This window comes from Arabidopsis thaliana, chromosome 2 (assembly GCF_000001735.4).
Source record: "Arabidopsis thaliana chromosome 2, partial sequence".
In the NCBI taxonomy this organism is placed as follows: Eukaryota; Viridiplantae; Streptophyta; class Magnoliopsida; order Brassicales; family Brassicaceae; genus Arabidopsis; species Arabidopsis thaliana.
In genome coordinates this window covers 8,123,122-8,144,593 of record NC_003071.7, presented here as the reverse complement: position 1 = coordinate 8,144,593, position 21,472 = coordinate 8,123,122, and the positions used below count along the sequence as shown (strand labels likewise).

General features: G+C 39.3%; 6 protein-coding genes across 17 annotated transcripts; 1 reads left to right on the top strand and 5 right to left on the bottom strand.

Moving 5' to 3' along the window:
- Window positions 1-132: 132 nt before the first annotated feature.
- PHYB (phytochrome B) lies at window positions 133-4,838 on the bottom strand. Of its 2 annotated transcripts, NM_127435.4 has the most exons (4): window positions 2,352-4,831; window positions 1,456-2,263; window positions 1,075-1,365; window positions 133-698 (listed from the first exon to the last, which is right to left on the bottom strand). In NM_127435.4, exons 1-4 carry the CDS (start codon window positions 4,513-4,515, stop codon window positions 443-445), a joined length of 3,519 nt encoding a protein of 1,172 aa, NP_179469.1. In that variant the 5' UTR covers window positions 4,516-4,831; the 3' UTR covers window positions 133-442. The 2 variants fall into 2 exon arrangements, with proteins under 2 accessions (NP_179469.1, NP_001325249.1); NM_001335612.1 differs by having other exon boundaries at window positions 164-1,365; window positions 2,352-4,838.
- A 1,613-nt stretch (window positions 4,839-6,451) lies between these two features.
- AT2G18780 (F-box and associated interaction domains-containing protein) lies at window positions 6,452-7,854 on the top strand. Its single transcript, NM_127434.4, has one exon. It carries the CDS (start codon window positions 6,499-6,501, stop codon window positions 7,609-7,611), a length of 1,113 nt encoding a protein of 370 aa, NP_179468.2. The 5' UTR covers window positions 6,452-6,498; the 3' UTR covers window positions 7,612-7,854.
- Window positions 7,855-7,947: 93 nt separating this feature from the next.
- AT2G18770 (P-loop containing nucleoside triphosphate hydrolases superfamily protein) lies at window positions 7,948-10,028 on the bottom strand. Of its 2 annotated transcripts, NM_127433.4 has the most exons (7): window positions 9,855-10,028; window positions 9,472-9,629; window positions 9,220-9,302; window positions 8,975-9,064; window positions 8,742-8,890; window positions 8,519-8,650; window positions 7,948-8,423 (listed from the first exon to the last, which is right to left on the bottom strand). In NM_127433.4, exons 2-7 carry the CDS (start codon window positions 9,608-9,610, stop codon window positions 8,234-8,236), a joined length of 783 nt encoding a protein of 260 aa, NP_179467.1. In that variant the 5' UTR covers window positions 9,611-9,629; window positions 9,855-10,028; the 3' UTR covers window positions 7,948-8,233. The 2 variants fall into 2 exon arrangements, with proteins under 2 accessions (NP_179467.1, NP_001323846.1); NM_001335611.1 differs by lacking the exon at window positions 9,855-10,028 and having other exon boundaries at window positions 7,951-8,423; window positions 9,472-9,761.
- Window positions 10,029-10,192: 164 nt separating this feature from the next.
- Window positions 10,193-15,888, bottom strand: CHR8 (chromatin remodeling 8; the record flags this gene model as incomplete). Of its 7 annotated transcripts, NM_001335605.1 has the most annotated exons (10): window positions 15,769-15,837; window positions 15,351-15,520; window positions 14,718-15,239; window positions 14,185-14,587; window positions 13,038-13,905; window positions 12,347-12,956; window positions 11,820-12,257; window positions 11,013-11,724; window positions 10,638-10,751; window positions 10,291-10,542 (listed from the first exon to the last, which is right to left on the bottom strand). In NM_001335605.1, exons 2-8 carry the CDS (start codon window positions 15,438-15,440, stop codon window positions 11,092-11,094), a joined length of 3,564 nt encoding a protein of 1,187 aa, NP_001318246.1. In that variant the 5' UTR covers window positions 15,441-15,520; window positions 15,769-15,837. The 7 variants fall into 7 exon arrangements, with proteins under 7 accessions (NP_001324142.1, NP_001324146.1, NP_001324143.1 ...); NM_001335607.1 differs by having other exon boundaries at window positions 10,193-10,751; window positions 13,038-14,082; window positions 15,769-15,888; NM_001335608.1 differs by having other exon boundaries at window positions 10,193-10,751; window positions 15,769-15,888.
- A 3-nt stretch (window positions 15,889-15,891) lies between these two features.
- Window positions 15,892-19,466, bottom strand: AT2G18750 (Calmodulin-binding protein). 3 transcript variants are annotated; one of them, NM_001202621.2, is made up of 9 exons: window positions 18,884-19,466; window positions 18,652-18,792; window positions 18,426-18,501; window positions 18,277-18,335; window positions 17,703-18,196; window positions 17,457-17,617; window positions 17,173-17,370; window positions 16,900-17,077; window positions 15,892-16,817 (listed from the first exon to the last, which is right to left on the bottom strand). In NM_001202621.2, exons 2-9 carry the CDS (start codon window positions 18,765-18,767, stop codon window positions 16,231-16,233), a joined length of 1,869 nt encoding a protein of 622 aa, NP_001189550.1. In that variant the 5' UTR covers window positions 18,768-18,792; window positions 18,884-19,466; the 3' UTR covers window positions 15,892-16,230. The 3 variants fall into 3 exon arrangements, with proteins under 3 accessions (NP_001189550.1, NP_565441.2, NP_001031372.1); NM_127431.3 differs by having other exon boundaries at window positions 19,000-19,466; NM_001036295.2 differs by having other exon boundaries at window positions 18,652-19,466.
- A 49-nt stretch (window positions 19,467-19,515) lies between these two features.
- AT2G18740 (Small nuclear ribonucleoprotein family protein) lies at window positions 19,516-21,399 on the bottom strand. Of its 2 annotated transcripts, none has more exons than NM_127430.3 (6): window positions 21,219-21,373; window positions 21,092-21,118; window positions 20,930-20,992; window positions 20,130-20,208; window positions 19,997-20,042; window positions 19,516-19,893 (listed from the first exon to the last, which is right to left on the bottom strand). In NM_127430.3, the coding sequence occupies exons 1-6, from the start codon at window positions 21,258-21,260 to the stop codon at window positions 19,884-19,886; spliced, it is 267 nt and encodes an 88-aa protein (NP_179464.1). In that variant the 5' UTR covers window positions 21,261-21,373; the 3' UTR covers window positions 19,516-19,883. The 2 variants fall into 2 exon arrangements, with proteins under 2 accessions (NP_179464.1, NP_001077914.1); NM_001084445.2 differs by having other exon boundaries at window positions 19,707-19,893; window positions 19,997-20,038; window positions 21,219-21,399.
- Window positions 21,400-21,472: the final 73 nt, after the last annotated feature.

Below are 21,472 nucleotides of genomic sequence, written 5' to 3'. Positions count from 1 at the left end.
TAAAATTTCAACTTTTTGGACGGTACCATTTCATCATAAATCTTTTAAAATTAATGTGATTGGCCTTTACCTCTTGATTGCGTAGACAGACTAATTGGATATAATATGATTTATAAATGGTTAACAATCAAATAATAATTTTGAATTGATGTAACGAGTAACAAATTAAAAGGATTGGTCATCGATTAATATGCTCTCTTCTTATCTCATTGTTTTGTTTCTCTCGGAGTTGTCAATTTACACAGCACAAACAAAAGTCTTGAAATTCTCTACAACTACTGTTACGTTTTTTTTCCGGCGAGCTGAGCTGAACGCAAATAATCTCCCTCTTCTCTACTAATCTCACCGGAAACAAAAAAAAAACTTTCTATCCTCCTCCGACGTCGTTAGACACACAAACACTCATACAATGATACAAACTCTCATACCAACTGAAGTGTGACTAATATGGCATCATCAGCATCATGTCACCACTTCCACTAGCAGTTGACAATGGTCGCTTTCGAGGTACAGGGAGTTCCAGAATGATGAGGAAATAGGACCGTTCTGATTCTCGGATGTATTGAACCTCACCGTTCATTAGCTTTAAAATCTTTCGACATACGCTTAGACCTAAACCTTCAGGGCTTGTCCACCTGCTGCTATGGAACATGTCTCGGACTAGCTCTGGAGGCAGACCTTCACCTGGACACGCCATTCTGCAAACAACGAATAAAGACATAACAAAGACACCAACACATGAAACCCAAGTTTTACACTTTTGAGCTGGTTTTCATCAATTTGAAAACATTACATTCCTTGACTGCTAATTCTAGGCCTATGGATGTGTCTAAAAGTTCCCAAGTCGACTAAACCGAATACAAAAATCAAACTAATCTAGGTTCCAACTAAACAATAACCAAAACAAATAGTGAATTGGTTAAAACCTCAAATTCTTTAAACGCCTAAATCAAATTCGTAATTAACCAAACCAAATTCATTTTCTTTATGTACAAAATAAGGAACCAAAAAAACCGGATTGCATAATTTTGGTTATGGATATGTGGAGACAACAGCGGGAACAATGAAATGTACCTGAATTCTGTGCGGATGGCGGCGAATCCATCAGCCATTTGCTTTGAAAGTTGGCTTAAATGGATCTCCACCCACTCTTGAGATGGTGCATACCGGATTATACTCAGCAGAAACTCAGCCAGGAGCTGTTGAATCCTTATCTGGTCTCCAAAAACCTCTATTGATTTGATCTCTTCGGGAATGTCACGGATCAGCTGAAGACCTCTGTCCCTTAATAAGAACATCGCTTGACTTACAATCGCGTTTATGACACTTCCAAGGAAAAACTCTTCCCTCTTTAGCACAAATGAACTGATCAATGAAAAAAACAAAATTTGGGATTTGGTCACATTTTGTGAAGTAAGCAAAACTAGCTTCTAGATAAATTCTAACTATACTCACCCGTCTTCAATGCTTTCAAGATCCATGTCCCCGACGATCCTTGAGATCTGTTTCTCGCAAGAAACACTTGTTTCAAGTAACTGCTTCTGGTCCTCGTTCAAGTCTGTGGCCTCCAACAATGAGTTTGCGAAACGCATACCGCTCAAAGGATTCTTTATCACCTGACAAATATAAGCCAACTCTTTTGCCTTCGTGAAACACTCTGTGTCCTGCCTCCGTTGGACTGCTAAAGCTTGCTGCAGCTCAGGGCTCGGGATTTGCAAGAAACAGAAAGCCCCAATAACCTTTCCCTCGAGGCTAACCCGCTTGTTTGCAGTCAATAGAGCCTGAACAAACTTCCCATTGCGGTCAAAGAATGGGAAAGGGAACTTATCCGTATCTTGGCCACCAATCGCATTATGCAATACAATCATGAACTTGGTTAAAGCATCAGGACCCTTTAGCATGCAACAGCTCCCAAACACTTCCCCGACAATCATTTTCCCAATCACTTCACTGCGAGACCAACCCGTAAGCTTTTCCATCGCCATGTTCCATTCCAGGCAGCACGTGTTCTCGTCAGCAGCAAAAATTGGCGGGATTAGAGGGTTTGGGCTATGTACAATAGCCTTGTAATCTCCTTGTATGTTGATGAACTTATCCATTACGATTTTCTGACTAGTAACGTCTTGTCCAACAAAACAAACGCCGACAATGTTGTTCAAGTAGTCCTTGCTGGAACAAGCATTCACAACCACAAAAACTGCTTTCCCTTGTAGTTCGGGGCTGAAAGTTTTCAGCTTAACCTCCACATTCTTTTCCTCGTCCCCTGCATTGCCAAATGCAACAAAATAATCAAATACCCGCGAATTGGTATATACACCGCAGATACAACATAGCTGAAGAACTGAATATACCTCTCAAAGCACGAGAAAGAAGCTTATTGACAGTTGCTTCATTCTCTTTGTATATTAAATCAGAAACCAGAGACTTCCCCATAGCTTCTTCAACTGAGAGACCTGTCAACTCTGCAATCTTAGCGTTCCATCCATTGATGCAGCCTCCGGCATCCACAGCGAATATAGGAACAGTTGCAGTCTCAATGAGCCTAACCATCTCTCTTGCAACTGCACCTAACTCATCAATCCCCTGTTCCCCCGCCATATCCCTACATGGCTGAACCACACCATCCACAACTTTAGAGTTCATAGCCGCCTCAGATTCTTTAAAAGAGTCTCTCAGAATAAGCTGGAGCGAGTGAATCGCATCCATTTCCGCAGTTTCCCATGGCTGACTCCGGCTCTTAACAACTTCAAGAAAAGCCTGAAAGGACGAACGAGGATGCATTCGTTGCCCATCATCTTTATCCTCCGGATGATGCTTAGCGCCTCCCCATTTGATTTCTTTCGCAGTGTGAGATCGAAACCAAAAAAGAAAGTCTCTTTTTGTGATATATGCAACTGCCATACCGCACACAGCATCCCCTAACGCAGCTGCACCGGGATACCCCGCATCGCCTAAACTATCAGTGCTTAATCCGGTTGAATCCGCATGATTCGCAAGCAACCACTCCACAACATCTTTTATCTGAACTTCACTAGGAGCAACACCCAACGGGTAATACTTCCCGTGGTAAAGAAATGCTGCACCGTCACATTTCACTAAGTCCATGATACTGGGACTCTGTGTAACAATTCCAGCAGGCGAGTCACGCAGAAGCATATCACATAACAGTGTCTGCGTTCTCAAAACGCGTTTCTCTGACATTTGCAAAGCTAACTGCAATTCCATGTTTAACTGTAAACCGAAAGCCTGCATCAAAAACTCACAAGCATACCTTAGCGGAAACGGTATGCAGCGAGAAGAAGTGTGATGGCAAACAACCAAACCCCAAAGCCTCATCGAGCTTCTTCCACTAGCTACATTGCTCCCATCATCTTCATTTCCATTGATTATAACCGCCATTGCTAAAGACGCAATAGATCCCATGTTAGCCATATACTGAGAGTGACAACCATGAGGAGCCCTAAGAGTAGAACCAACCAAGCACATAGACTGAGTTAGCCTATCGTCCTGGACCACAAGAACAGGTGTGGCATTGCAATCTACTATCATTCGGACACGGTTCTGCTTAAACAAGAACCTTGACGCTTGAGGAATATCAGTAGCAGGATAATGCAGTCCAATATAAGGCTCTAAATCATCTCGTTTACTCTCAGCTACAACTTCTCCATGCTCATCTTCATGAAACTTATAAACCATAACACGATCATAACCAGTCAAGTCCCTCACACTTTCCACGACAGTGTCACACAAAAGCTTAATATCTCCACCAGGAAGAGCCTGTAACTGAGAAATCGCACGAACCGCGAGTTTCTGCGATTGAACAGCACCAGCAATAGAAAGCGCAGGATCTTCAGTTCTAGCTGGCTCTAAATCAATAACAACACCAACATCAATCCTATGAAGAATGGCGTAAAACGGTTTACCAGTATTCTTGGAATGGATCCAAACCGGATTTAACAAGGTAATCTCTCGAGCAACGAAAGCACGCTCGAGTAGAATCGAGCTCGAAGAAGTGAACAAAGATCTCACATCAGTTCCCATAGCTAGAATCTCAGGTTTCTCAAGAGTAGGAACAGATTGAGGCATAATCCCTAACATTTCTCTGGCGTTTTCACTGTAACCGATGATCCGGAAACTGGATTCATCGACGGCGATCATACATCCGAAAGGCTGAATGTAACCACCTCGCTGGATTCGAGAGAGATAAGCTGTGATCTGTTGCTCAGGTACAGAGGAACCGTACGTCGTCGTTTTGAGTGATTGTGAGTAGTCGAATGATTTCCCTGATTCGCCGGATTGTTCGAAAACGGCGTGGAGTCTTGCGTCGACGGTGTACTGTTGAATTGCTTTGCTCATTGATTCAGTGTTGCTTCTTGGTCTGAGAGATTTCGTTCCCGACGATTGAGCTTGTTCTCCTCCTCTTCGGTTATTAGGAGTGTGACTTGACGACGGTTCTTCTTCTCCGCCACGGCCACCGCCACGGCCACCGCCACTACCCCCGACTCCGGAAACCATGCCGTTTGATTTTGAATTTGAGAAATTTCTCAGAATTACCTTGAGACAAGGAAGGATTTAGGGTGAATCATCATCCACTAGTTATCGGAGACGAATTCTGGTAGAGCTAAATTCTCAAGAATTTTGAACTTGAGGAAGAAGAAAATGGGGAGAATTGAGATCGGAGATAAGTGGAGAAACCAATAAAATAAATTGAAGAAGACGAAGCAAAATGTGTGCCTCTCAGATAGAGAGAGATAACAAAAAAAAATCAGAGTTTTTTTTTTTTTTGTCGTCTTCGCTTTTTGTTTCCTCATATATTTTCTGCGACTTTTTTTGTGTGGCGATTTTAGCAAATTACCTTTAAAGTTTTGATATTTATCAATTTAACCCAGAAGAGCTTTTGTTTTGTCGTTTAATGTGAGGGAGAGATTGATTGGGCCCAAGATCACGTGGGCTAATGGTTTATTCTCTCTAGTGGCCACACGTGGTTGCTGGGCCCATTGCGCGTGGGAGGGAGCCCCTGGACTTGTCGAATCGCATCATCAATTACGATTTCGAATTCGTACTATACAAGTTTGGTTTCTTCAATATCTTATCGTGGGTCAAGTCAACCAAGTGGTGTCCTCTCTATACAAATATTGAAATGTTTTATACTCTCATCGTACGTATATACTTCTCATAATTTGTACTAGATAGAATATAGAATCACATATTGGTCTCAAAGGGGTTCGAAGTAGTATTAGCACGCTCCATGCGGAATAGAATCATAAATTTTGCATAGTAAACTCGTCTAATACATAAGATATATTTTGGTCCACTTTGATATATACGTTGGATCTATATCATTACATTTTGTATAATACATGCATTGTACTACTTAGCATTACGTTTTATTGAATATATGCAATTCTTTTTTGACATATTAATGATTCTAAATTTGGATTATTTGGTGAAAGCATACAATTATGGTGCTTCGAAAAAAGAACATAAAATAAATTAAAGTAATGATAAAGAGGAAAAAAAGAGAGCAGAAAAACATATAAATGAGAAAAATCGTGTGCATGAAAAGTTAAGGGTCCATTACATAAATGATTTTGGGCCGCTCACAGTTTCATGTTAAGTCACTGCGTTCGTCCTTTTCTTTTGTTGAATGACTAATTTCTCCATCTCGTGTTGTTTGTTTTCAAAGCTCTATCATAATAAGTTAAGTATAACCGACCACTTTTTCTTTTTAACACTATTACATATATAAACATCCATGTTACCATGTATGAAGACAAAAACGATTATCTTATATACCCATAAAATATTATGGACCAAAAGTGAATAGTGAAAAGAAAACAGAAAAAAATTGGAATGACAAAAGAAAAACACACTATTCGTTGACAAAACAAAAGTTTAAATGTTTATTAGTGAGTAATGACCTCATATGTTTTGGTCTTATCTTGGACGAGATATGATTGGATGTCCACGAATTTAATCATGTACCTGTTCGCACTAGAGTGTACTAGTTCGTTGGCTAAGAATCGTCCACGTACAATAGTTTTAAACCACCAGTAATTTACCACGTGCCACTGAAATCAAATTAGCTAATAAACTACTCAATTACCAAATCACCCTTATAAACTCTCAATGATTCTTTAGGCTTGGCTGCTAATTTCTTAAAACTTTTGCATAACTTTTGCATAAATAAGAATAAGACAAAAGATGAAATTAATATAAGGGTACAATCGTAATTCAAGAATTTCCAAAATTCGTTCTTTAGTATAACGAAGAACTAGCTAGACATTATTAGGCATTGGGGCATACTTTAAAGCCCAAAACTAAGCCCTCCCATACTAATAAATCAGGAGCCCAAATTGGAAAAAACGACTTTAATAGCCTTTGGGTAATACTTTAAAGCCCAAGCCCAATTTAGAAACATCTAACATTTCTGAAGTGTTCGTTCTCTCATAATCTCTGAAGAAATCAGAGTAAAAGGTAAAGTAAAATTTCTTCGATATGCAAAAACAATCAACGACGATGCTCTCGGATCTTCCAAAGGATGTGGCGGAGGAGGTGCTCTCGAAGTTTCCAGTGACATCTCTGAGAAGAGTACGATTCACATGCAAAAAGTTGAACACTTTATCCAAAGATATGTCTTTTACAAGGAAGCACATCGATAAAGAAGAAGCAAAGAAGAAGCAGAGTAAGGAGTTTCATGTTGTGATGATGCTCGATTTTAGGGTTTCTTTATTCAGTCTCAATCTACTAAACCCTAATCCCATAGAGCGTTTAGGTCAACTTGTTAGCTTAGACGGTGGTGCACAAGTCGACATATCTAACATTTTTCACTGCGAGGGTTTCTTGTTATGCACCACTAAAGACATATCTAGGGTTGTTGTTTGGAACCCTTGTGTTGGGCAAACAATTTGGATCAAACCCAGAAACTCTTTCAACAAATGGGATAGGTATGCTCTGGGCTACGATGTGATGAAGAATCATAAAGTTTTGAGATTTGTGGATGACGGTGAGTATGGAAGGAGACACTTACTTTGTGAGTTTGAAATCTACAGTTTTGAGTCTGATTCATGGGAGGTTCTTGATGTGAATCCGGATTGGGAGATAGATTTTGTTCACCGTGGTTTGTCTATCGATGGAAACAGTTACTGGTTTGCACGAGACAAGGTTGTTCCATATGGAGGACAAGATCCTTCTTATTTCTTGCTGTGTTTTGATTTCACAACGGAGAGATTTAGACCGCCTCTGCCTCTGCCATTTCAGCCTTACTTTGGTGATACTGTGGCTCTATCTAGCGTTGGGGATAACCAGATTGCGGTCTTGTGTCAGCGGTCTTCTTCGCCGTATACCTTGAAGATATGGATTAGCAGCAAGGTTGAGCCCAATGCAGTGTCGTGGAACAAGTTGTTCTTAAAGGTTGACATGAAACCTCTCACTGGTAATTCCTTCTCTTATTCGGGTGGGAGTTTCTTTGTTGACGAGGAGAAGAAGATGGCTGTGGTTCTTGATAAAAACATAGGTGGTGGATTTGACCCGACTCGCAACATAGCTTACATCATTGGAAAGGAGGGCTACTTCAAGAAAGTTGATCTTGGCGAATCTAGGCACCTCTAGGCACCTAACTTGTTGGCCACTTGGGTGCTCTTATATTCCCAGCTCTCTGCAAATCAATCAGAATACAGCCTAATCCAACGTCTTTGTCTAGTAGATTTTTGGTTGTGCCTTAGTCTTGTAGATTTTCTTCTCTCTCTGGTGTTGTGCGCAGACTTTATTCTTGAAGGAGGACAAAGCTATAAGCAAACTGTTTTGTTAAATATCGATATCATGTGATTACAGAACAAAATACTCAAATCAACCTGCTACTCTTAACCTGTACTAAGCTACATAAATCGGAAAAACTGAAATACAATCGCAAATCTATTAGTATTAATCCAAAAAAATCAAGTAATTCTACGGATAGATCATCTACTAAAATCAAATGAAAGCACTTCGATTCAACAAGCAGGGATCAAAATCAAGCGCCAACAACAACAGATGATAAACTGTCTTTGTAAACAATTTATTGATAGTGAGGTTGCTTGGATGAAACGCTAAAAGATCCAGTCGATGCAGTAAACACGTTTTCAACATCCAAAAATCCTTCCAACGAATATCATCTAAGTTCTCAAATTATAATTTCATTTACAAACAAATGAAAAGACATTTAAGTACATTCTCTGAGATGCTTACACAATCCTCATGGCTTTACGTGTTCTCTGATGAACTCTTGTACCTGATCTGTTTCTCCTGTTAGTCCAGACGCCTCAGCGACCGTGACTTTGTTATGGCAATGCGAAAAGGAAAACACTTCTCCTTCAATCCCAAGAGTGAAGTCATTCGCTATATCAGCTGTTGATATTGCGCTCCTCGAAACCCTAAGTTTATCTCTGCAAAACACACACACACACATTAACAAAAGGAGTATCAATCAGAGCTTCTTTTTATCTTCAGAATTTAGAAAACAGCTAGGAATCAATCTCACATTTCTTTCTCCATCTGCTTGCGGATGAACTCTTTGGTGTGTGCAGTTACTTTATCTGTCTTGTTACAGCAAAGCAGAACCGGGGTCTTATTCTTAATAACGCTAGCATTGGTCAGAATGTCGTAAAGGTACCTGTAAAATTACAAACCATGTTTAATAAGTCTTCAATCTCTAAGAATCACTTATGCCTAAGCAAATCATCTTTTATATGGTAATGAATTACTCTGAAGCTGCCCGGATATTTGGGAGGAACTCCAATGCATCTACTACAAACACAACAGCGGCGGCTCGAGGCAAGTATTCTTCTAGCTTAGATATAAGCCGAGAGTGTCCAGGAACATCAATAAGATGAACAGGCTTTACTTTTCCTTTCTATCAAACAAAGAGGCAATATCTTTCAAGTCCCTTAAAAACTTTACATTCTTGAACAAAACCAAAGTGAAGATCTTTCTTTACCTTAGTGTTGTTTTCATTGTGAAGCACAAAGGTGCCTTCGTTCGGTTCCATTGACGTTACAGCACCCTGATGGGAAGATCCATCTCGTAGCTATCACAAATACATAAAAAAACGTAAACCAAACCATCTTATAAATAATGACACAACAACATTCACCTACTCAGTTTCTTTTAGCAGCTTTTCTGATAACTAAAATACATTGTCTACAAACGAGTAAAGGAACCTTAAACCCTAAAATTACTCACTTGATAGAAGAGAACTGTTTTGCCACTTCCACTTAGCCCAGAGAGGAGTACAGTATTGGATTTTGTACGTCTAAACAAACGAACTGCAGAAATCAGCAAAAGTGACAACATTAACAACCAAAACAGAGGACATACAATGCAATAGGAAATCTATACCTACCACCATAGTAACATCCAAATCCTAAAATGAATCTAATACCAAATAAGGAAAAGATCAATGAGAAGAAGAATGTCGTGGTGTTCACTACTTACTAGATAAGAGCCAAATGGTAGCTAATAAGAGAACACCAATGGCAGTATAAAGCTGAGGTGGTGGTATTTTTTGAACAAATTCAAGTCCTTGTTTAGACCACTGCTCTGCCACAATCTTCAAATCTTCCAAGTTGTCCATTTTCTGATTTTTTTTACACCTTGAGAACATAACAATTTACCACTATTAAGATCAGACAATATACAATCAAATTGGAGATCAAACCATCAATCATAAAACGAAGAAGAGGAATTGAATAGAATTGATGCCTATAAGTGAAATTAGTCACCGATCATAAAACGAATGCGAATGCAAAAAAAAAAAAAAAAAGAGAAAATTTTAAAATTGAGATCAATGAAACAGCGAAAGAATTAGAGAAGAATACTGGAAATTTAGGACTCAGTGCTGCGAATCAATGCAGCAGAGACGGTGATGGAGAGACGACGACGACGACGCCGGCGAAATTGTTGTTGTTATTTGTGAGAATTGGGACTGATAAGGGTTTCTTGTATATTTTGGAATTAGACAAGGGTATTTTCGTCAGATATGCACAAGTTAATAAGTTATGATGAGTCAACAACGCATTGAATTGAGTACGGTTCTAAATTGGTAATTTATACCTACCAACTTGAACCGAAATCGATTGGTTCAGATTTACAGTAATTCGATTGATTACTTGTAATCACACTAATTCGATTTAATTCGTACAAGAAATTTCAGTAATATCAAAGTTAACAAAAACAACAATATTGACTTTTTTTTTGGGTCCAAACATTAATATATTGACAAATATACATTTTTTAGAAGTTTTAAAACAAGATTACAAGAGTTACTTTCTAGCTCTCATAACTTCCTCTGTTGCTTGTGTTTGAGCAATCATTACAAGAGTTAAAATCTCAGGAGCAGGCTGAATCAATATTCACACCTAGGGATGTTAGCAATTGTGAATCACACCACAATTGCTATTTTGATCATGCTTTGTGGAGTCATGACTCATGAAAATTGCTAATTAGCTGGTCTTGCGGAGCGAAACCAAGTGTTTTCCAAGCAAGCTGAGACTGACACTCTGGTCGCTGAAAACCCACAATGACTGAGTCTGAGTGTTAATTTGGTTCACCGTCCACCAGGAGTAAAAGAATTGAGAGATTGTAGCTGATGAAAACTCTACCTTCAACCACTTCGTCTCAATACGGCTTCCAAATAAGAGTAATCTACATCAGCCGTTTGATTCAAGTTCTTCATAAGTTACTCGGTAGGTCGATCCCAACCTCTCTCGACCTGCCTGCACCAACATTCAAACACAAGAAAACCTATCTTTAGTCTTTACACTTGAGAGTTTGTTTTACTGTTACTTAACTGGTGTCTGCCTTTCGAGTTGGTCAATAAAAGATTCATAGTTGTGCTCTCTTTACTAAGATTTTCCTACTTTTTTATTTAACATCATGTTAAACAAAACAAAAAAGTAGACTTTGAAGTGTAAGTGACTTTGCTGGTAAAAAAAAAGGTTAAGAAGTGCGTGAGCTTATAAAGAAAAAGAGAATACTTGGCAAATATGTGTGGAGCCAATGTTGCCTTCTCCGTCTTCAGACTTGAACAGTAGAGGCAGCCAAAACATCTCCTTTTTAGTCTTTATACTCTGATTTGAGGACCCAAAACGATCTATTTTGATCCTTCTCAAGCGTGGCAATCTCTTTCAAGAGATTCTTAAACAACTGCTTGTCATTAAAAGAAACTATGTCCCTGAAATGGTTGACGATGCTGGTCGTGTCTGCACTTCCACCTTTTTGCTGTACAAAGCTGCATATCTTTCGGATCAGGACCTCGGGCTGCAACGAACCTACTCTGCTGCTTGAACCCGAAGAAGAAGGGAATGAAGACTGTGGCTGCTCAAGCCCAACGCCAATGGCTTGTTCTCTGCTTCCGCGGATTCTGTTGAGAAGCTCTGCGGAAGATGGTGCTTTGCCTGAAGATAGACCCGCACTGATTCCATTCTTAATCGCTGATGGTTTGTCTCCAGTCTGGGTTAACCGGGAATTGACAGTTGATCCAAATCTCCTCCGTACAGATGATGGTGCACCTGCACAACCAGATCTTCCCGTCCATGTAGGCACTGAGATGCTTTCGCGGCTACGCAGCATTCGTGATTGGCGCAATGCTTCCGCAGCTCTTTGTGCCACTTGAGATGCTTGGTGTTCAAGTCTCATCTTCTCTTCCTCGTCGTTTGCATTCATTATGGCGTCGTGATTCACAGCACTCTGTGTTAAAAATTGTAAGAGAGTGAAGGGAATTGGAAATTATGGGAAAGTAAGTCGGAGAAGAACCTTCAATGAGCACTTATTAATGTACTTACATGTATTCCATGCGCATCAAAGAGACTCTTTAAGATATTTGTCTCTTCATCCATGGCTTCACCAGTTTTATCAGTCATTTCCACATCTGTTTGCTCTGAGGATCCCTCTGCAGTTTTGTGAAGAGCAAGTTGTGTATCGGATTCAGGTTTTTTATCTGATTGAACTCCTACGATGTTTATCTCTTCCGCCAGCTGACTGAAGATGTTAGAGGTTTCCGTGGAGGCGTTGCTATCGCCATCATCTTTCAGGATGAAAAGATCTTTCATATCCCGAGCTTTGAAGAATCTTCTCTGTTGTGGATTCTTCAAGATCTTATTGGTGAGAAAATGTTTATAAATCTGTCTATGATATACCTTCTCCTCAATTGTGCCACGAGTGATCAATCTGTAAACGGTAACATCCTTCTTCTGCCCAATACGCCATGCACGTTCCCTTGCCTGCCCAAAAAAGCAGAAAATTGATTGTTATTTATGGCCACGACGGGTTTTTTGCACACTGAATCTGTGACATTCAAAGTAAAACGTACCTGCATATCATTTGAGGGGTTCCAATCCGGGTCAAAGATAATGACCCTGTTCGCACCAGTCAAATTTGTTCCCAAACCACCAACCTTCGTCGTCAGAACGAAAACAAACATGTCTTCTGAATTATTAAACTCATCAATTAAAGCCATTCTCTGTTTCACTGGAGTAAGACCATCCATCCTCCGGTAACTATACTCATTTGCAACCAAGAAGCTCTCGAGGATGTCAAGCATTTGCTGAGTCTGTGAAAACAGAAGTACACGGTGTCCTTGCTGTTTCCAGACCTTGAGCACTTCTGCAACAACCTTCATCTTCCCACTGCGTTCTGGGTTTCCATAATCTGGGTTCTGGTGAGAATGTTCTCTCTCAAGTAGATCAGGGTGGTTGCATATCTTACGCATCACATCAATCCCATAAAGCGAATTCCTGTTGCCATCAAAAATCTGTTCTACTTCGGAGCTTGCAAGGAATGCCCTGTAGGTAGATCGCTGCTCCACAGTGAGACTGCAAAAGAGAACGTGTTCAGTCTTTTTTGTAAGATGTGCGTTTACATCGGCCTTCATACGGCGGAGGAGGTACGGCATAATCAAATCACGGAGAACAACAGCACACCTGCACATTGTCAAGAATTCTTTAGAGCACAAACTGTGATGAGTTAACTAAGTGATTCAAAAGAAAGACCAGGTAATTTACCTATAGGCAGTCGACACTTGTAAAGGAGAAGCATTGGCATAACCACCCACAGTTATGGGAACAGAAAATTCTGCCTCAAACACAGGCAGGACCCCCAGTTTTCCCGGGAAAACAAAATCGAACAAGGACCAGAGTTCTGTTAGTTTATTCTGGATTGGTGCCCCAGTCATAATAATTCGATGGACGGTCTGTAACTGTTTGCACACCAAAGTAATGTCAGAATTTGGGTTCCGGATCCGATGGCCTTCGTCCAGTACTGCATAACCCCACTCAATATTGAGCAGCTTCTCACCCTGCAACCTCAATTGCTCATATGTGGTGATGAGGAGCCCTGACTCAGAATTTAGAACCCGGTTTAACAAAGAATCCCACTTCTTGGTGTTCTTAGACTTTGGCTCATGATCACTATCAACGGAACTCTCACTGTCGTAATCACTTTCAGAGGCCTTGCCTTGACCTTTGCCGTGCCCAGAATCTTGTGCTGAGTCATGGAGTATTTCCACGTGAAAATCTGGGTACCATTTCTGTGCTTCTCTTCTCCATTGACGCAAGAGTGTAACAGGACATATGATAATACTCGGTTTGTACATCTTACTGAAATGCAAGGATCCGAGAAAAGATAAGACCTGTATAGTTTTACCAAGACCCATCTCGTCCCCGATAATGCCACCAGCCCTTTGGCAATGAAGTTCCCAAAGCCATTGCACCCCAACTCTTTGGTAGTCAAAAAGTTTACGAAAGATGCATTCAGGAATGTTTAATCCACCTTCAAGCTGTACAGAAGATCTTTCGTTGTCATCTGCATCATCAAAATCATCTAGCTCTTCTTCCTCGCAACTGGAAGTGGTCAAGATTCTCCTTCCATCTCCTGAAACATTGCAACAAGAATCAACATCATAACTTGTTGGTTTACATAAACTCAAGTGAGGGAAAAAAAAGAATTTGCTTAACATTGGTAGAAACTGTTGAGACTTATCACTTAAAAGCATTGCATTGATAACATGTGATATCTCAACATCGGGAAGATCCAATATCACAGCCTTATCTTTTCAAAAGCATTCGCTCCAATTAATAGCCATGAAATTCAATCAAAGGGCCCAAACAGCAATCTGTAAATACAAATAATTGTCAATAGCATCAGTCATACCACTTCCTTGAAGACTAGAGTCTTCACGAGAGATTCGCTTTCTCCATTTCTTTTCAGGCAAAGGCCGCGTCTTTTTGCTCTTCTTCCCAGCTTTACGTTTCTTTGCTTCATTATCCGGAGAATTAGGAGTCTTGTAAAGCTTTCTCAGCCTTCTAAAAGGAGCAGTGGGCGGTTCAAGCTTTGGCAAGTCTTCTGCATCAAGTAGCTTGGTTGTGGGACGAGCCTTTGCAGCCAGCGACATAGATTGGACAGCTCTATCAATAATGCTGGAGTCCTCATTTTCGTCGTCTCCTTCAGGTAGGTTGCGTGAGTTTGACGGTCCAGGTTGTTGAAGTCGGCGTTCAAAACCATCGAGCTTGTGAAATGGAGTTAAAATTCCTTTTCTCACCAGTTCATCTCTTTCCTAGACAAGAACACCCTTGAAATTAGTCACTGTCTTTCATATATGCATTTTACATACCCACAGATAAAGAGCATAATCCCACAGGAATCAGGTCAAATATATAAAACCTTTAGAAGATAACTGGACGTACCGTTTCAACAAAACCAGCTGAAGCTCCATCAAAAACAGCATCAAAATCTGTGTCCTCACGAAAGGAGACTACTTTCACCTTCTTCCCATCTCTTCTGCTTGGTTTCCGAATCTCTTTCAATTTTCTCTTAAGACTAGGCTTCTCCTTCACCAAATCTCGCAGTAGATTACCGTGATCAGCACTACTAGACGCACTCTGACCATGAAGACCAGTAAGTTCCTTTTCAAGTTGAATTTTTCTCTTCTTAAGACTTCTTAGCCGGTCTGTGGCAAGGGCATGCTGAAGAGCAGAACCACTATGCAACCCTTGTAAATCTGATTCATCATCTTTCTTTAAGCCCTTTTCTGCTGCAATCTCGTCGACGTTCTCAACAGTTGATGCAACAGCATCTATTTCAAACTTTACAGCCCTCAATTTATTCAAAAGCTCGTTTTGGCTAGATGAAAGCAGATTGGTTCCTTCAAGCTGTGTAGACTTCTCCTCCACACTCCCACCCTCATCGTTGTCTGGTTTCTTCGTCGCCTGACAAAGAGATAAACACATTTAGAGTTCAAGCTAGTTTTCATAAATTACTAACCCTTTCATAGAATCAACAATGCAGCACTAATACCAAACGAATGAGCAAATATTTACCTCATCGAGTATCTTCTGTTCTAGATCTTCAGGATTGGCCGATGTCACACCTAAGCTACTCAACAAAAACTGATCCTCGTCTTCCTCCATTGAATCAAGCTGAGTCGGTGGTGTTTGTTGAATAATTTCAATTCCACAGCTCCGCCAGAATCTTCAAAATCTTCCTTCTCCTTCAAACAACAAACGATACATCTCTTTTAAGAATTTCGTCGAACAGATTGTATGCAATCGTAAGGACTTGTATATTCCTAGAATTCTCAAAATAAATTCGCGAAATAAGTTCAATTTTTCCTATTTCAAACATTGTTTTCTCTTGATTGACGGAGAAAATCTCAAGATGCTTACGAATTCCAGATAAAATCGACTAGGAATCATAAAACCCCATGAGAATTTTTAGGTCAGAAATTTTAAAACTCACTGCTCGGCGATGGGCGAAACTGGTTTCGTCAAAGATGAAAGAATTGTTGTGGAAGATTAGAGAAATAGGTTCTTTTAATTTATATATACGCTTTTTAAAATTAAAAGAAATAGTGTATTTCTATTTTACCAATTTATTAATTAAATACTAAATATTTCTAAACAAGTGTATTATCAAACATACCCAAAAAATAACAAAACCCAAAGGAACACAACATAAAAGACATTATGCAATAGAAACTACATCAGGTTTCTGGGTTCATGAAAACTAGTCAAGTAGAGCGATTACATATAATACGCACAAACAAACAAGAAGAGAAGAAGAAAGCTCCCTGTACAAGAAATACAAAGCTCCACGAGAAGAAGAAACCAAAACAAAAGACTTCTTTTTCTGGGAAACTGTTAAAAACCCATCATCACAATGAAAACCCTCAGATTCTCTGTTTCTTCCTTCTTCTTCAACCTATTCGTCATCTTCATCAAGTTGAACAATCTGAGCCCGTCTCTGAGCAGCTTTCCTTCTGATGAAGAAGCCCCATCTCATGGCTGCTTTGATCTTTAGCCATCCTACAACAGCCTTGCCCGAGTTTGAACGGTCTTCTTCGTAATCAGCCATTGACGTCTGACCAAAAGAATGGAACCCAAAACTATCTTCTCCCATGTTCAATGGAGTTTGCTGGTCACCACCATTCATGCTAAACAGTCTCAACAGTTGCTGCATATCGTCGTTCTCGAGCATTTCGTTACTTCTAGCCCTAATCTCTTCCTCTGATAAAAACCCATCAACTCCTCTGTTGCATGTATTTGACCAATCATTGTAAGAGTTAATCTCAGGAGGAGGATGAACAAGTTGTTCTTGGTTTTGAGATCCTGTTGCTGGACCCAGTGCCAATCTCACACCACCGTTGCTATTGATCATGCTTTGTGATTCATGAGTGTTGTTAACTAGCTGGTCTTGCGGTGCAAATGAAGAGTTTCCAAAGTGCATGTATGTAGTATCAGCTAGCTGAGATTGACCCGGGAAACTTGAAGCCGGACTCTGGTTGTATGCTGAAAAACCCAATGAATGACTGTTAAATTCGGTTCACACCAAAACTTAAAAAGATTCGACATTTGTGGACTGAACCTCTACCTTCAACAGTTACGTCTGAATAAGATGTAGATGGTTGGCTTGGAACTGAAACTGGCATAGAGTAATCAATATCATCTGTTTTGCTAACTTGATTGAAGTTCATAAGTGACTTGCTGTCATACTCAATAACCTGTTCCCAGTTTTCATAGGCTTTCCTCACCAGTCCATCGACGTAACCCTGCATCATATATATAACCTTTTACTATTTTCCGAGTATATGATAGAAGAATCAAATCTGTATCTATAAGAAGCAAGAAGACCCAACAAACATACCTTTTGATTGTCAGAAAGAGAATCAGCAGGATAATACTGCTTTCCTGATATAAGACCACTAAACTCGTATATATTGTTGAAAACAACACCAACTGAGTCCTCGGGATAGTAGACGTAAAGCATTTCACTCAATACACATGTCTTGGAATGCTCTGCAAGTGTCTCCCACATCCTGTTTGACATGCCACTTCCAAGAATCTGAAAATCAGAGTAAGAGTCATCATGATGAATAATAATATTTGAACATCTTGGTAAGATACTGGATAGTTAAATCGTGCACTCACAGTCCTTAGTTTCTGAGAGTCTTTGACCATAAGACGCAGGAATTCTTTAACATTGTAGATTCCTGCTTTATTGAGTTTCTTATGGAAAGCCCCGTCCTTTCCAATCTTTTCCAACCTCCAGACCTCATCATCCAAAGCAGGTGGGTAATGTTTCTTGTACACTGTAGGAAAAAAAAACATTAGGCAAAAGAAAAACAAAGATTCAGATACATCAATGACTAATATCAAAGGAAAGCAAGAACTTACACTCTCCACGATGGTCCTTCACGGTAAAAGCTTCTGTTTTTGCCTCGCGTACACGCATTCCCTCACAGTAACCCGAAGAGACCCTTAAACCCAGCCTGAATTTTCTGCATCTAATCCAACTTGAGTTGTCCGTAAAGATAAGTTCCCCTAATGTTCCCACACCTTCTTTCAACGTGACCTGCACATCACCAGTCAAGAGAGGCCTCTTCCCTTGACGTTCTTTCACCAAATGACCCTCAAACTCTTCTCCACTCCAACCATCATCATCTTCAGTGTTAAAATCACCATCAAGCACAACAACATCAAGCTTTGCAGAAGCTTCAGGTCCTACTGTCAAAACATGTCCAGTTGTCATATCCAACAGTACAACATGGATTGCAGCACCTTGCTCCCCTTCTATCTTCCCTCCAGTAAACAAAGGAACAGACAATCTAGACCTGAATTGTAGCTGCAAATTCCTTCCACCGATACCTTCAATTCGTTTTGGAGACGACCTGTGAACTCAAGCATTAGAAGAAAACCACAAATACTCCAACCATTAATTTTATCTCTTTTTAAAACAGTCATATGTTACCTTTCACTAAGTCTTGCAGGGCCAAGCTTTGCCAATGCCCGCTCCACCTCTTCACTTACCTGTTTGACAATGCTCACAAAACAAATCAGTAAGCCAAAGAAACAACACAAAGCACCAAAAGACATGTAAACAATTCTTATTAAGCTAACCACTCGGCGAAGAATCGGTTCCAAAGAAGAACAAAGCCTCTGTAAACTATCCATCTTCAAGGCTTCCACAATTACACTGCAATAACACATACACAACTTTCTCAAATCCACAGACAATCAATATACATAACAACCCTTTTTTCATTCATACAACTACAAATCAATTACAGATTCAACAACGCCATAATCAATAATCAGAAAAATTACAAGCATCAACACAAATTACCTTGCAAGAGCTGGCCTTTTACGCTCAGGCTGTTGCTGCTGCTGCTGATTATCATCTTCCTCCAATTTTCTCTTCTCTCTCATACTATTAGTCCTCTCCATATACCTCGTCTGCATTTTTTACGCTGCTAGAAGCTCTGATCTATAAGATCGAAGCAAGTAAAAAACTTCACCAACCCAGAGAAAGAATCACAAATCCAGCTCTCAAACTAAAAAAAAAATCAAAACTTTACCACAAACAAATCAAACCCAGAAGCTAAGCAAGATTTTATGAATTCTACTTAAAAGCTTCTTCAAACAAACGGAAAGAGAAACCTGAAAATTCGATTCGAAGGAGAGAGAAAAATACCTCAAAAATGGTGTTTTGGATAGAAGAAAAAGAGAGAGAGATAAAATGAAAAGATCAAAAATTAATTTACTTGAAACACTTGTCTAGTTTTGTGATTAGTCGAGTACTTTGACTAGTTTTAGTAATTAAAGATAGTTATCGGGTGCGGACAAGATCACAGTAGGCTTGGATTGCCGTCACTTTTGCTTTTCGTTTATTGGACGACATTCTTGGGCCGGCGGCTAGTGTATGTATTTTTGGCACATGCTATATTCTAAAGTTGATAATTAAATAATAATACTTTGTTGTATAAAGTCCAATTATTTGTTATTAAAAAAAGACTTTAATAGTAAAAATACATTCATTTCACCAATAGCAAGATTAGGGATAAGATTCAACAATCAACATGGATATAAAAACATCTAATTGCAATGAAAAGTTAATGTTCACATAGATTTCTGTATTTTTATGTTAACTTTAACAGATTATATTCTGATTGGTCTATTAGTATAATTAAACTTTCAATCTACTTGAGCCCTGAGAATGGCCAACTCGGTCAGTTCACCAAACAAACAAAAATGATACAATTTTTTTTATAATCAAAATCAATTGGTTTTACTTTTTTAAGGTTTGAAATTTAAACAGAGGTTAAAAAGTTGCAACAAAGATCAGCCAAATTACATAACACTAGATTTAACCAAAAGGGACCAAATCTCTTTTTTGAAGTTTTAACCAACCAATCCACTAGATTCGATCAAGCTCCTTTGTCACTCACTACATTGCAATATATTATACGACATTGAAGAAAAGAAGGTATCGTCAAGTACCAATTAAGCTGAGGAAGAACTCAACAGATATTTAACATAAGCTTGAAGGTCATCGAAGAGAGTTGTTTGAGACAGACATCACTTTCCCCTGTTAACATAGAAAGGATTTTGTTTCAATCTTTTGTTATGTGACAAATCAAGCTGCTATACATCATAAAGAGAGAAGACAGAGTAGAGATTGTGTTACTTACGTGTTCATCATCAGAGTTATGTTGTCTCCTTTGAGTAAAATCCTTCCTGAAAATAGGTATTAACACGAGTTATCAAACCATAAGCAGACAGATCTGAGACTTGTTATCAAAGAGTGAGTTCAGGATAACTCACCAAGTGGTTTCCTGGTGTTCTTCTTGATGCTCACTTCTTCAGCCTCATCCAAAACTAGATTCATGTATTCGTCAAAACCCTGCAAAGGACGACGGATAAGCAAGGTTTGATGGATTCTCCTAGAAGAATCAATAATACACCCAAATTCAAGTAGACAAAAATCTAAGTTTAAAACCGAGTAGAGTGACACTATCACAAATATCATGTTCCTCCATACATATAATCAACCTCAGAAAAGCTAGGATCTTAACTCGAGGAACAACAAAAGTCAAGTAGACTGCAACATGGAACAACAAAAGTCAAGTAGACAACTCAAACCTTTAAGCCAATGAGAATGACACCATCACAAAATCTCAAGTTTCTCCAAATTATCATAGAATCAAACTAAGAAAAGCTTGAATGCTTGAATCATAACTCGAAAATCATAGAGGACATACAACTACAAGCATAGCAACAAACTGAAACAAGTAACACCCAAAGCCAAGTAGGCTGTAGGAGACAATAAGTTTTAAGCCGAAGAGAATGACACAATCATACTCAACCTAAGAACAGCTAGCTAATCAAACTAGTTTCTATTGGCAGGCTCTTATCAGTTCTTTGTGCAGTAGTAGTAACAGTGACAACTATCCCTTTTCAATTCACAACAAATGCAACAGTTCAAACACAGACTAAATTAGAGAGATAGTCACACTGCTAATGCATTTCAAACTCTCCTAAAGTTAGCATAACCCTCGAATGTCCTATAAACAAAGCCAGGAATCTAATCAATTCATGATAACGGAGCTTCAACATCAACTTACAGTGATTCTTCCTTCAATCCTCAAATCTTTCTGCTCAAATAGCCAAATCTGGATCCTAGCTTTCTGCATCACAAACACAAAAGACCAGGGAACAAATCAGTAGACGAACTACTAATAACCTAAAACCTCAGAGAGCAAATCAGAAGAAATTGAACAACTTACACTTTGAAGAAACCTAAAAATCAAGTTCTGGAGCCGCCGCCACCGGAAAACAAAAAGCAAGATACAAAATTAGGTTTCGATAGAAACAATAAAGAGATGGAACAAAGGAATCGAAGAAGAAACGTACGATAGGTTGGGTCATAATCCTTTGAACTTTGGTGCTCGCCATGGCTAACGTAGTTGGAAATCTCTCTCAAGCTTTCGAAAATTCTCTCTCAGAGGAAATCTAAAACCCTAAAAAGCGTTTGTCCCTCTGCTAATACGCTTTTTTCAACATTTTTCTTAAACTTAGTTCTCTCGGTCCTCATAAAACTTCAGAATGTTATTTCAGCCCATAACTAATTAATGTGATCATTTGGCCCAAATACTCTTTTCCAAGAC